The following is a 16338-nucleotide window of genomic DNA, read 5'->3' on the forward strand; positions in this document are numbered from 1 at the left end:
GCAATTAGCATGACTTTTGCTAATTTTATGAAAAGTGACCTCAAATTTCAGTTCATCCTCCTCTTCTATTTATCACATTCGCCCAAGCAGACAAACAATTATATTGGGTATAGCATATAATTTTATCTTCCTTTCAAGTTGAATGTACTGAAACCTACTTATGTTTTGATCGTTGACAGGCATGTCTTATAACGTCACGTTTCCTTGGAAGTTCGCTATTTTTTCAAGCAAAATATTTGGAATGACATAGAAATGAAACTTTCCAATACTAGCGCAGCACACCAGTAATTTTCTTTCCAGTAAAACTTTCATTTCCTCCTTTTACGGGGAAGGGGCCCGAAGACTAGCACCGCAGCCTCAAAGGGCTTATTGTGCCTCACCACTCCTTTACTTAAGAATATTGAAGTCCGAACGGCCGCTTTCTTTGTGTGTATTGTGTTGACTCAGCTAGCCTATGTGGTGCCGTAAAGCAGAAGGTTTAATGAAGTCACAATAATAGATCACACCGGCACGCTTTGGTTGACGCTATTGCAATAGTGATAATGCATATTTAAATGGACAGTAACGGTGGAACGAAAGAAGAAAACGAAAGAAATTCAAGAAAAATCCTCAGGAATCTTGGCCTTGTCTACTACAAATACCATTACGCCATCACCAAGATTCGAACCCACTCCGATCCACCGTAATAATCAGCCAGTGCTCTGCCAACTGGGCTTCGGATTTTACTCAAACTTTAACGGAAATTAGTGCCATTTGGCACTGTTAAAGTAACTTGAGCACAAATTGTATTTTCTTTCGGAGTTGGAAATCCTAACACGACACTCTTACTTTTATCTTATTTCTCTCGGAATCTCTCTCCAGCTCCAATAACCTACCGTAATATCTGCCTTGTCTGCAACTAATATCTAAAAAAAAATGCATAATTTTGCAACGTTGTGGTCAGTGCTTATCTAAATCTAACAGAAAACGGGATATTTCGTTTTTATTGATTAGGTATTATGTGGTTTTATTGCATGCCGTACAGTAAATACAATATTGATACGGTGGATTTCCGTTTATTCGAGGTGATCGGAATCCGGTCAGTCCAAATACCAGGAAAGTCAGATGTTAAAGGAGCAATAAAATTACCCCGAAGATGTGAGAAACAAGCTGACCCGAACCTCACTCAGTTGACGGCTTTTTCCAAAGAGTAAGATTAGATCTCAGATACAAACAGTAAAATCCATGGTAAACAACACAGTGTGTTTTATTACGTTGTCTGAGCTGAATTATATCTGCGATATAAGACGATCATTAAAAAAAACACATTAAGTTAATAGTAAATATTGGAGAGTTTTCGCATTGTCCCGGTACGCTAAACAGTTAACGCTATGTTGACGTCAGAAGTGACGCGTTTGGTGACGTATGTTAACGTTCGTTAAACTTCGGAAGGAATCATTATACGATATTTCCCGCTTCTTTAACAGTTATCATGATAGTCAACCAATCGCGCTGTAATTTTTTTTATTTATAGCTCAATGCCTAAACTAGGCATAGAAAAAAATCGAAATGAAAATGTCTTTGAAAAGTAAGAAAAAAATACTAACTTCGATGTGATCTGTTCATAATAGACATTTACACCTTCAAAAGTTCATAAGCGGTAAACATTTTTATTTTTCACGTTAGGAGGTCAACGCGAGAGAAATGTTGAGAAAGAATGGAAAATACTTTAAAAATAGTCGCTACTCAAAAACTTCACTGGTTATCGAGTTACGGCGAGTTAAACAAGGGAGCGTTTTCGCTTGGCTGAGTAGTCACGAATCAACCTTTTTATCTGTTGGAATTTCAACGAAAAATACTTTTCTGAGCCTTCTTGTACTTCGGCCTGAATAATTTATCCATCTCTAGTTGTTCTAAGTAGATGAATACCATCCACAGTGGTAAATATCAAACGATATGTCTTGTTTCAAGATCGAATTAGGCCTATGGTCCACGTACGCTTTATCCGGCTAGAGATAGCGGATCCACTATCGAAATAACGTAAGGTGAATGGCTCTGATTGGCTCTTTCATCAATGACGTCAACATAGCGTTAAGCGTTTAGCGTACCAGGAAGGTGCGAAAACTCTCTAATAACTTTAATGTAATGTATTTATTGGGATTTTTACGATGCTTTATTAAATGCGATGATCATTTAGCGTCTAAGTGAAATGAAGGTGATAATTTCATCGAAAACACTTATTCCGCGAAAATTCGCGGTAAATTGTTGGTATGCTCGATATTATTACTTATATATTCACAATAAAACACTTTACTCTTTAATCCACGATTTACTGCAATTGTCGTTAATCTCTACCCTCTCCTTATACCGAACCCGCTGTGATTGAAAGTTGCAATTGTTTCTTAACTCAGCGACGATATGCTTCCTTCTAAATGAAATATTCAAAACGTGCATTTTACCACCTCGATTCAACTCCAACTACTTCTCGGCTACTTCATTGGTCCAAAAATTCTAACTTCCTATAGAATTCGTTCAAAACGCTGCTCAATTTGGAATAATTCTTCTCGAGTTCTCAGCCAGGCGAGTTGGTCAATTTGTTGTCAACACATTCATTTTTTTTCTCAGTAAAGAATGGATTTAAGATGGTTCCCCGAGTACAGAATAAGCGTGCTGAGGTCCGGAGAGCTTAATGGATTCTCCACGACCAATCCGTTTATTTAGAAATCGGTTATCATTAAAGTTCGTACTAAATCAACTAGGCTACCTCAGAAGGCCGAAGGAAGTAAATCCAAGTTCTCCATTTTCAGATATGATGGGATGAATGTTTCAGTTTGCACAAAGCTTCATGAATTACTTCCTTTGAATATCGAAAACATGCATGCAACTATGCATCCCTGCAATTCGGGAATACCAATACCAAAACAAGCATAAAATCCTATATATGAATGAACCATAACCTAAAAATCCATGTTTAGACCCTTACTTCCTTTTGCTTTCTGACGCAAGAAGTTCTACGGCTATCTCATCCAGAAACTCATTCACAATTTATCTTAAAAACTACAGATGAATTATTCTACAACCCATTAAAACACACACGAACACTGAATAATTGTACCTGATGTTTTAATTAAAAAATAGCGTGTCGAATTTCTTAAGCTTTTCTATCATTGTTTTGAAAATTGAGGTAACTTCACCTGTAAACAACACACAAAACAAGCAAAGCTAAACACAAGCAAAGAACAAGCACAAATTACGCACAGCAAGGCTTGCTCCTTTAGCAAGGAGTTGAGTTTGAGCACTTGTCGGAAGGTAAACAAATTGCTGTTCGAGCATACTCATATAAACACGAGTGACACATAGTTTCTTATATGACGTTTACTTTTAGTCACAATTGAGGGTGTCAGAAGCAAAGAGGTGTAAGTGAACTTAAGTTATTTGTTAGAAAATGTGGTTGAAAGTATTTAAGCTTTCGTAAATTCCCTTAAATTTTTATTTCAATTTTAGTGCGTTATGTGGTTAAAAGATACATTCCTTTGCCACTAATATTTTAGATGCTTTAGTTTTCCCTGGATGCATTTAACTCATGTTCTTAGAAATGTCACTTGTACCTATCTCTTTGCTTCTAACACCCTCAATTCAGTTCTTTTCTTTTATCATGTTTTGAATGATATTACCGCTTATAGTTTATTTTGTCGAACTGTTTTATATATAGGCCCTATCATTCAATATGCACACAAATTAGAAAATTAATTTCCATTTTCTGTATTACACACAAAAGTCATTCTCTATAATTCCACAATTTATAACAGTTATACAATAGTTTAATAGTTTAAGTAAATAGACCTATAAGTAAATAATATTTCATTTACTGAAAATAGATACTCTTTTGTTAGATTTTTCCTAATATTATTTTTCGATTTACAAAAAAATCGGCATTGAAGTGTAAAAAAACATTAGCGGTTTATTTCTTGAACCTCGAATAAATCCATCCCTTTTAATTCCAAACATTTCCGAAGTTATGTAAATGTTTCAACCAGATATAACAATTTCCTTTACAGCCAAACGTAAATTTTTGTTAAAAATGGTTTATTAATTATCTCATTTAATCGCAACTTAAATAGTAAGAGATATTTTCAGGAACTGTAGAAAGTAAACACACGCAACTCTGCAGTCCGTGACATTAATGCTTCGATTGACAGAAACTGTATGGGAGATGCAGTAGGTGCCATGCAAATTATTGGTGTGGAACAGGTGTAAAAATAAACAACTGAAGAAGTTATAATAGCCAAGTGTGTTTCTATGAGTTTGCTTTTACATCAGACCTCTACGCAAAGATTATGACGAAACCGTAGTTTACGATTAGCAGAGATGATTGTAATCTAAGTTCCACAACATGTTATTCTGCAGTATATTTCGCCAGTCTTTTCTCCAAACCACCCGTCGTCGCTGTTTACTCACGTAAAAGTGTCAATCTAATAAATCGCTTTAAGCTAGTTCACTGACATTTTGAGCTGCTTTTGGTGTAATATGATATTAAAGGGAAGATTCCTATTATGGTTTCTGGTCAACAGGTCCATTAGCACCCCTCTTCCAAAGGTAAATATTGAGCTTACTGTTTACCTTTACACCCTTCGATACAGTCACAAGTTGTAGATAATTACAGTGACGCTGCGACTTCAGTCTCCTAATGATTGGAGAAATGTGAAATCATATCAGATAAATTGGATGCAACACAAGAAAAACTCTAGGAACATCGCTTTTGTCTACAACGAATCCCACTATAACTCACACTGAACTTCATATCTAACTTGAAAAATACAGTATGAACTAACCATTTGGTAAACGATGTCTCCGATTATCATGCTATTATTAATTTAATTTAATATAATTTATTTCGTTATTTCTTTCTTTATCACTTTATTTATTTATTTATTTATTTATTTATTTATTTATTTATTTATTTATTTATTTATTTATTTTATCTATTTATTTTATCTATTTATTTATTTATTTAATCTATTTATTTATTTTCTTTCTTTATTTATTTATTTCTTTCTTTCTTCCTCTCTCTCTCTCTCTCTCTCTTTCTTTCTTTCTATTCATCTATTTATTTCTTCAGTCGCTCTGGGTGGCGCAATTGGTATAGTAATGGCCTTCCGTACCCGAGGTTGTGGGTTCGATCCCGGCCCAGGTCGATGGTATTTAAGTGTGCTTAAATGCGACAGGCTTATGTCAGCAGATTTACTGGCATGTAAAGGAACTCCTGCGGAACAAAATTCCTGCATACTGGCGATGCTGATATAATCTCGGCCAACACAATATCGTCGAGTGTAATCCCGTGAATGGATTAATGTTTGCTTTATGTGCCTCCATTTATGATTTAATTGCGCTTAATGGACCAAAGCGCTACAGTAAGAGAGACTGCGAGCAGGAATCATTATGGAGGAATTGCGTCGTGATACACCACAAGACATTAGCCTTGCTACGAAATCGCTTCTGAATACTCGACCTCGGAAATTAATGTCGCTTCTCAGAATATTACAAAAGTGCGTTCATACTGGAAATTATCCTTTATCTTTGTTACCAACTCCTATACATGAACAGTTATCGAAATGTAATATATTAATAAAATCACTTTTATCCTATTTACTTTTTACTTTTTACCACAGCTACAATCATATATATTATATTTTTCATTATTCTCTTCATATTATTTAGAATCATGGGAATTGATATATTATAGCGTTTAAAAATTCACTACTACGACAATTTCATAAAAACCTTGATACAATTTAGGACATTGATTTTTCAATGTCTTATCTAAGAGTAGAAAATGTTGTTCCTAAATTACACGAAATATGATGCAATTTGTTCAAATTTGAGTTTAAATTTGCTACTTTCTGAATGTACAATTTCTGGTCTAGGGCGCGAAGTACATTTGTTTTTTTGTTTTTAATTCTGTAAATTAGTACTTATATACTGGTAACAAATGAAGAATGCTTGAATTATGCTAAAACTTTTATGTAGGCCTATATGAGCATTTCAAATTTATGTAGGCCTATAGAGAGAAAAATAATATAAAAAATTCATTCCTATTCATACCACTAATAAAACTTGCAATATCACAATAATTCCTCGTCTATATTATTCAATACAATATATATATATAATTTGATCTCTTAGGCAAGTAGGCTATAGTAACCAATGGCGAGCTTGTGTGAGGGCGGCAATGAACCTCCGGGTTCCTTAAAAGCCATAAGTAAGGCAAGTATAGTTTCAGAGTAATGTGTACCTTAATAATGACAAATTCATAATGTAGAAATCTGCAATTAAAAATTCAGAGACTGTTTAGACTGATATGTCCTAACGTTCTCCATAACCATAATTCTGACCTTTCTCATTATCCTTATGTTTATTTATTTACTTCTTCGTTTTCCGGCTTCTTGCTCCATGCTGGACACTGATAATTCTGCCTTAAAAATTCTGTTTCGAATTTTTTACGCCTACAAAATTGTAGACAAAAAAAAAACTGATTTCACTGAAAGGAGGGCGTGGCATTTTGTTTCAATATTGCATGTTTATATATTTTTAACGATTTCTAGAGCTGATAATAAGTCTAACATTTATACATTTCTGTACAGAAAAGAATGAAAATTAAGAATTGAATAAAATAAAAAATATAGATATCACGAAGAATAACAACCTGAAATTAATGACATTACTTATGATTCACCCTGTATATTTTCGGATTATAAATAATATCTTTTTGCCTACAATCTAGAAAACGAAACGTTCACCTCCTTATTTAGGTGAATAGTAGATGATTTCATCCATGCATATTTAGCGAAAAATAAGCTAGTACAAATGCCAGACACCATCATGTTCGATCCTTAATTGCAACTGCTTTAAGAAAAAAAGTCTTGGACAGTAGAAGAGGAAGTTTTTTGCCTTGCTACTAATGGCTCCTCTAGACGTATTGACATCATAGCGTATTCCCAGACTACCAAGAAAGGATATATAATTGATCCTACCATAAGGATTGAAACGGGGAGTAGCCAGCCGGAGGATGTCAATCAAGAAAAGATCAACATTTATCTGCCAACAGCTGATTACTTCAAAGCAAAATACCAGCTTGAAGACATTGAGGTGATTGGTCTTCTTATTGGAGCTCGTGGTGTGATTCCCAAGTTCTTTGGACGCTTCAGGAAGACTTTTGAACTACCACAGACACTTACTGCTGACATCATAACTTCAGTTTTGAAACGCTCTTGCCAAATTCTGAGTCATCATATTCACTCTGTTTAATTTTTTTTTATTCACTTTCTATTCATATATGTTTATTTTAATTTTCTTTCTACAAAATTTATGTAAACATTTAATATTGCAAAATTCATGTAGGAGAGTATACTGAGTCCTTCTGGGCTACCTCCAATGGGAGGCAGTTATTACCTTACCTAATAAACTATAAGCAATAGGCCTAATATTAATTCTCAATACGAGAGAAATGTACCGAAATACTATGAAATATGACACAAGTTTTTATGTGTAGTGTTGCAGAGAATAATAAAAGTGTCATCTTTAATATTTCATTCTTCCGTAGATCGATGTTACGCATTTCTCTAATACTTTGCTTTGGTGTGGACAGAAATTCGAAATGATGTAGCTATGCGATGTTAATAAACACTATTAACGATTGTTAACGTTAACATTGTTGATTAATAATGCTTTATTACTTCCGGTGTTGGACGCGCCTTAACTCTGTATTGTTCTCCCTGTGAATCTCTGTTGTACAATTTCTGTATCAACCCGTAACAACTAATGGAATTACAGCGGCCGATGAGTGGGAGACTCGGGAACTATGGATACGTTTGTACGTGCCGTGCTAGGAAGAATGAGGGCTCCCATAATGCTACTTTGTGCTCGTAATAGTCATTGCCCTCGCTAGGGATTCAAATAAATTAACCGGTTTTCAAAGTTCTATAGGTCAAACTACATCAACAGGTGTAGTGTCGAGCATCTCACTGGTCCACTGTATTATCTTTCTTGCAAACATCGCACCTTATTCTCGTTTCCTAGTTCTCGTAAAATGTGATATTCAACACGTAAATATTTTCAAAATTATATCCGCCTGAGATGTAAATGTTTTAGTGAGAACATTAAAATTCCTTTAACGGCAGTAATTTTATTTTTGAGTAATATATATTAAGCCGAAATATTCATCAATAATTTTCCGTAACTACAATTAATAAATAAGACATTCCTATATTATTAAAATAAAAATATAATTTAAATTTACTTCATACCTTGACTCTGAATCGGTCATTTTCTTCCTCGTTCAAGTCTCACCGAACAGGGAGATGTGAGGAACTGGATCTTCTGTAATTTTAAACATTCCCAATTAATACAAACTTAGATCTCAGAAATTTTAGCCTCTACATTTAAAAACAAACGGAGATATTTTAGTGAGAGAAAAAAACAGACAGAACTTAATATTACACTTACCGAGCTCGTAAACAGACAAAAAAAAAAAAAAATAAACATGAAAAGGTCAACATCATTAACTTCCACACAATCATTTATTTTCCAGCTAATATGATATTTATGTATAACCTCCTGAGTCCTGAAACATTTATTTTGTTTTTAAAGTCCAATATAATTCTACACTTCAAAAAAGTCACTGACATGAGGAAAAATACTGAAAAAATTCTGCAACTCACAGTTAAGGCACAAATACAAGTATATTATACTATACTTCAGGTCTCTACACATCTTATATCTTAATCATGTATGAAGTATAGTATACTATAGTCTACTCTCAGGACTCTGGAGGATAAATAATAATTACATTACTAAATTATGTATATTTTTTCTACGTCGCAATACTTTACTTTCCGCAATATCAGTTGTATTTCTAGTAACATTTATTTTGTTTAATTTCTTGCAATAATTATGTTTTATTTTGTATAAATTTTAATTTGTTTCATTTTTTTTAATTTTATGTTATTTAATTTATTTTAACTATTATCTATTTTACGTATCCTAATATTTTTCTACTTTATTTCTTGCTACATTACTTCAACATATTTTTGTTTTATTTCTTGTAACTTTCATTTTGTCTAATATCTTAACTTTTATTTTTTCACTTCTTTATTTTTGTGGGTAACTTTATTTTGTTTCTTTTTTTCATTGTATGTAGGCCTACTGTACGTAACCGAGGATGATGATCTCTTAGATAGAAAAAAATCCCAACTTCGGTTTCCACTGAATGAAGTAAAATCGTAGATATTCTACATAAATTGCTTCCTCAATAAATATTAAATAGGAAAAATTCTGTAATCTGGCCCATCGTTATTCTGTTTTCAACTCAAAGATGTGACCACGGCAACTATTACGAAGTTCTTTGATAGAAAAGAGTGGGAATATGTAGATTAAAAGAAGCTCACTGATCCACAATCTTTTATTGACCCTACTGACGTAGTACAGTAGTATGAGGTTAAATTACCATTAATAAGACGAGATATGTCAAGAAACACTCCGTTATCACGTGCTCGGCATTTCTAATGAAACAATCAGCCATTTCAAAAGACCAATTACTGTAAATCAAGAAGCACAGTGAGAGTGAGTGAGTGAGTGAGTGAGTGAGTGAGTGAGTGAGTGAGTGAGTGAATGAGTGAGTGAGTGAGTGAGTGAATGAGTGAGTGAGTGAGTGAGTGAGTGAGTGAGTGAGTGAGTGAGTGGAGTGAGTGAAGTTTATTTAAGGACTCTTTTCAACCATAGAGTCCAGAATAAATATCATGATCAAGTGGTGATAATGAAGAAGTTACGAACGAAGAATATCTGGGGAAACCAAAGAACTTGTCTCACAGTTGCGTTGTCTATCCATATCTAATAACATTCAACTAACAGCTGTAGGTGGGCTTTTTAAACAGGAGTAGGCCTAAGGTAAAAACCTCATTAATTTACTGTTAGCCAACACCCTAGAAGCGGTTTTCATCAACTATTCTTAATCGATATTTCTAAATCTAACAAGAAATTGGTTTGTCCCTCAGATCTACTACAGCAGGGCTGGGCACCGAGAGCGAATACAAACTCTAAACGGGGACGCTTAATATTCATCCGTTACGGCATGAACACTGCGCGGTGTTCGGCGGGAAAGAAAGGGATTGAAGAGAAGTCACATGGCTCCTGTGAGGGAGTAGAAATCGCTCTTGGTGCCCAGCTCTGTACTAAAGTTACCTCGGAAAAATTATATATTATATTTTGTAAATATTTACATTTGCACCAGCAGCTGAAAATGGCAATCTAATGGCTAACAGCAACTGTATCCAATACCTGATACTACTCATTAACTTCGGCATTATCTCAAAATAGGCAAATGTATTAGTTATTTTTATTTATTTACTGCATTCATTATATCGCAACTTGGCAAGTAGACTGTAAGAACTCAAAATACCATTTTGAAGCTTTCATGTATTATTGAAGCTAATACTGTTGTCTGTCGTCATAAATTGAGTTTTATTTTATGTTTGTATTTTTTTCCCGCCATAGAACACATTTCCTTCTATGATTTATATGCAGTTTTATAACTGGAATCAAACTTTGAAGCGTGTTTTCTCGAAACTAGAGTTTTTGAGTTGTTACAGTCTTCCTGCCAAGATACGATATGGACTAAAACTTGCGTACTAATTAAGGAATAAAAAATTGTAAAATATTTTGTCAAAATTTACATTTGGACCAGTAGCTACAGCAACGGCTTACAGCAACTGTATCCAATACCTGACACTACTCATTACATATATTCAGCAATATCTCAAAATATGCAAATATATTTCTTATTTTGATTTATTTCGGCCTACTGGGTTCATCACATTGTAGTACAGTGGTCGGCAAAGATGGCGTCATATGAAATACAACCCGCAAGACACCGCAACGGGGAATGGAAAATTTCAGTATACAGTTTTTTTTTCTCTTGTAAGGAGGAGGAACCAGAAGCCTTGCACTGCAGCCTGAGGCTTATTGTGCGCATGTAGTATTTTCAATGTTTTCTTGTTTTCATGGTGGATAGACAAACGCTGAACGAAATCATGTCTCAAAGTACCTGTGCCAAACATAAAAATTTGCACTGACTTAATAGTACATTATGCAACGAGCCTATAATGAATGTAATTAAGAAGTGAGTATGGATATTTATGAAACGAGCGCAAGCGAGTTTCATAATTTTCATACGAGCTTCTTAATTACCATTATAGGCGAGTTTCATACGACTTTTTATGCTCGACCATATTTCTAACTTGATATTATTAATTTTATTTGTATCTGACCTTGAGCAATGTCCCGTATGTTGTGAGATGTGCGCAGACATTTAAGTATTGATTTTTTCCGAGGAACAGATGTCCACATTGACCTTGCTAGGCCATAAGAACCTACAGAGATAACATTGAAATTAAATTAGACATTGAAAAACGAGATGACAAATTGAATTTATTTGAATATTATTTACAATTAACGCTAATTATTATAATAACAGAACATAACCTTCTGCGACAGTATTGGATTTCCAGCCTCCGTGACTTTTCGCTAATTCTCTTTCGATTGCATATCCGAGAATAATCGATACTTGCGGTTTTATAACGGTAGAAAGCTGACCTGTCATTGGCTGAACAGTTGTAACCTGAGTCGTCATTGGCTGAAAGACCTGACCTTTAATGAGTAGGTGTACTTTAATGACATGCATTAAAGGTCTGCTACCAGGTGTATAATTACTACATTTCGGCATGGTCGAGCATAAAAATGTGTCAGTTCTTGTTTCCGTATTTACTACTCTTAAATAGAAAGCTATAACCACAGCAGCATTGCACGTTACGTTTCTAAGTAAGATATTTAACGATTCTGTATTTGCATGGTTATCTAGCGTCAAAAGAAATAAAATGAAATTATACTTTAATGAGATGATTCCGAGGATTCGTCATGTGATTACTTGACATTCGCCTTACAGTTGGGGAAAACCTCGAAAAATCCAACGCAAATAAACCAAAAGGAAACAAACCCACGTCTTGGAGCTCAGTAGCGCTAAACAGAAGTTGTAGATTTGCAATCTTAAGATAAATGCGTTTGTTATTTTATCCCGTAAATCTAACATTACCCAAATGTCAGACAACCCAAATTTAGAAGATATGTAACTAGGACTTTTTCCATTGCTGGTGAATACTCTCACAACGTTTCGATGGCTTACTGTAACTTCGCCTTCAGATAAACAAAATGTTAGATCTAGGAGTCATTATAAATGACTATATCCAAACATTGAATTATCCACCATTATTTTCTCCCTAATTCAGAGCCCCAATTTTAACCTCAAAATAATTTCAAAATCACTTGTAACAGAAAAAGAGCAGCTTGAACTTCATTTAACTACATTCACAGTATTTGATTTTTAAAAGATGTAAATGATGATACTATATAAATTTGGAATAAAATTATCTTTACATCAGTATCACTGTAGGCCTACAGTTTTACTGAAGGTGGAAAGAGTAACAACATAGTGTCTAATCTTCTGAAACCAGATAAGAAACAACAGCGAAGATGTGACAATATTGTGGTGCTAGAGTCCATTAACGAACTATCACATGAATCTTTTGTACACCATTTTTAACACTTGAATACAAATAATTGATTAGATGGCGATCTTACTCGTGTTAATTGTGTAAGCATGTGCGGCTTACAGCTGTTTCGGTGCTTCTTCACACCATCCTCAGAGCCTACTCTGAGGATGGTGCGAAGAAGCACCGAAACAGCTGTAAGCCGCACATGCTTACACAATTAACACAAGTAAGATCGCCATCTAATCAATTATTTATAAACTATCATCATTTCACACCTTATTTAATAAAAAAAACTAGTGAAATGTCAGCTATTGAACTCTTCACCTTGTGCATCAAAATACAGAATCAATCACTTTAGCCTTAATCTACAATTAATTACCATTATTAAGTTCCCTTTTGTAAATATTATATTCTATCATTTGATAATAGGCCTATTGTGTAATGTGATATTACATCTTTGTTGCAGGTGGGACGAACAAAATGAACAGTCGCCTTGGATTATTTGCTGTTCTCGTGACAGTACTCTCACGGTCAGTCACCTGCACTACATATGACAAAGCATCAGTAGGTAAGGCATTCGAAACGTCAAATTACTCTGCACATTTATTAATATGAATGTATCTTACTTTACTCAACAATGGACTTGATATTTTATAATTTAAAGATCAAAACCTTTACTCATAATATTTTACAAAACATAGACGAAACCAAACCTCACTAGTATCGGTGTCTGATATAAAAGAAACGAAGTCAAATTAATTTTGCATGATTAGGAAAAGCTTAACAATGCTAACCACAGAATCAAACTTTCTGACCATCCCGTGCATACATTCTCAGAATTCACTCTCTCTCCTGCTTGCAAGGTTTTGTGGATTCAATAATGTAAATAATTGAAGGCTCAATTACGTAAGTTATACGTCACAAGTTTTTCTGTACACTGATAGTAATGGAATCCTGGTTTTCGCTGAACATCTTACTATTATAATGATAAATGAACTTGAAAGAAAAGACTTTTTTATTGGTCTACAGATTTTTTATATTATTTCATAATATTGCAACAACTTAACCTTAATTTTATTTAAATCAGCCATGGCCATATTGTAAAACTAGCATAGATACTGGTTATCAAAGCTACTGATCTACACTTCTTCCAAGCACATGCGTGTATTTCTGTTTCGAGTTTGTAAGTATAATCTTATCTGTAGAAAAACTTACAGAAAATAAAAAGAGTTTGCTCCCTCTTCTTCTCAAGAAGACTGACATTTGACACAAAAATGAATGAAATTGGCGGTCAAAATAATTTACTCTTCCAAATACCAGAAATAAATATATTCTATTTTACATCTCACTCGTATATTTCTATACAGCCAATTACAACATCGAGACTTTAAACTTTACAAAATATACTAACATGTTCCATGGACTTAATCCAGCGTTTATAGTACATTGCAGGAATAAATTAATAGAAATCATGTATTACCGGTACTCATTACCATGTTCGAAACAAACAAAAGAAGAATGAGGAACAATCCACTACACCTTGAAATCTCTCCAATAAGGAAACATTTATGAGGATTATAGAATCATAATTATTATAGTGCTTTCATTGTGAATTATACCATATAAAATTACAATTACAGGGCTGTTCCATTAATTTGAACATTATTTGTTGAGAGAAACTTATCTTTCAATATACATTAATTTGGCTAATAATAATAATAATAATAATAATAATAATAATAATAATACTTACAAATGGCTTTTAAGGAACCTGAAGGTTCATTGCCGCCCTCACATAAGCCCGCCATCGGTCCCTATCCTGTGCAAGATTAATCCAGTCTCTATCATCATATCCCACCTCCCTCAAATCCATTTTAATATTATCCTCCCATCTACGTCTCGGCCTCCCTAAAGGTCTTTTTCCCTCCGGTCTCCCAACTAACACTCTATATGCATTTCTGGATTCGCCCATACGTGCTACATGCCCTGCCCATCTCAAACGTCTGGATTTAATGTTCCTAATTATGTCAGGTGAAGAATACAATGCGTGCAGTTCTGCGTTGTGTAACTTTCTCCATTCTCCTGTAACTTCATCCCGCTTAGCCCCAAATATTTTCCTAAGCACCTTGTTCTCAAACACCCTTAACCTATGTTCCTCTCTCAGAGTGAGAGTCCAAGTTTCACAACCATACAGAACAACCGGTAATATAACTGTTTTATAAATTCTAACTTTCAGATTTTTGGACAGCAGACTGGATGATAAGAGCTTCTCAACCGAATAATAACACGCATTTCCCATATTCATTCTGCGTTTAATTTCCTCCCGAGTGTCATTTATATTTGTTACTGTTGCTCCAAGATATTTGAATTTTTCCACCCCTTCGAAGGATAAATCTCCAATTTTTATATTTCCATTTCGTACAATATTCTTGTCACGAGACATAATAATAATAATAATAATAATAATAATAATAATAATAATATTATTATTATTATTATTATTATTATTATTATTACTGCTACTATGATGGTTTTTGAACTACTTATAAGTGAAAGAAATTGTAACACCATAACAATTCATGAACACAAAATCAACAATCATATACTACCCAGGTAATTTTTAATGAAATATTTATCCTTTTGTTCATACATATCTCACTATATTTATGTTAGTAATTATGGCAATAGAAATTTATCCAGTATAGTAACAATATATTAACTTCTATTATTTGTCACCAGGAATAGATGTCATTGCTGTTTATTATCACAGTTCTCTTAAATTTAAGTAAGAACACATTCTGAATCTGTAACTGTATTTATCTTATGTATTCTTACAGGAGTACTAATTGATCTACACGTTCCTGGCTCTGGAGATTTGCCTTTGTGTGGAGCATTAAATCTCCAAGCTGTACAACATGTTCTTGCTGCCAGATGGGCTGCAGACGTTATCAATAATCAATCTGTATCTCAAGGAATTAAGATCGGTGAGTAACGAAATGAACATAGAAGAGTTAATGTTTAAGTAAAATTCTTACGAAAAAACTTTACTTATATGAGATTACAGATTAGTAATTCTCATTTCATTGACATTCGATAAATCTAGTGAATTTTACCTATGTTAGCAGAAACTGAAATTTCTGTTGTCATAGACTCTACAGAATTCTGACTAATTCATTCTAACACCCTTTTATTTGTTTAGTCTATTATTTGGTACTGGTATTGATTGCAGCTCTTTGAACTCGTCACAGTGACAATAAGGCTTCTGTTACTATTTTTTTTTTCAATGAATACAATGATGAAATTTTACAGGAAAAACTGAAGTACTTTGCGAAAATCATGCCTTCTCCACTAAATTACAGGTGACTTGGACTGAATTTAAACCCAGATCTGGCGTGAAAAATATATTGTAACAGCATGGAGTTATAGGTTTTCAGAATACCGGTAAGGGACAGGATGAGGTCGAGCCTTCAGATGTGATAATAATAATAATAGTAATAGTAATAATAATAATAGTAATAGTAATAATAATAATAGTAATAGTAATAGTAGTAGTAGTAGTAATAATAATAATAATAATAATAATAATAATAATATTTATTTGTCAGAAACCAGTGTACAAGGCCTGGATATGACATCGTCAGGTTCGATGTTTATCACAAGGAGAATATGTATAATTTGAGAGATTCCCATATGCACACTATGTCATATTATTGTCATAGTTCTTCACGTATCTAAAAAATACCAGCAGTTTATTTTATTG

General features: G+C 33.8%; 1 protein-coding gene across 1 annotated transcript in view; it reads left to right on the forward strand.

The window, feature by feature from the left end:
* The window catches only part of LOC138707473 (metabotropic glutamate receptor 8-like), a 244339-nt gene that overhangs the window by 204878 nt on the left and 23123 nt on the right, over nt 1-16338 (forward strand). Inside the window, exons 3-4 of the mRNA XM_069836955.1 lie at nt 13045-13146; nt 15416-15562. Coding sequence (XP_069693056.1) covers nt 13059-13146; nt 15416-15562 — 235 coding nt within the window. The 5' untranslated portion in view covers nt 13045-13058. The remainder of the gene's footprint in view (nt 1-13044; nt 13147-15415; nt 15563-16338) is intronic.

This window comes from Periplaneta americana, chromosome 10 (assembly GCF_040183065.1).
Source record: "Periplaneta americana isolate PAMFEO1 chromosome 10, P.americana_PAMFEO1_priV1, whole genome shotgun sequence".
NCBI lineage: Eukaryota > Metazoa > Arthropoda > Insecta > Blattodea > Blattidae > Periplaneta > Periplaneta americana.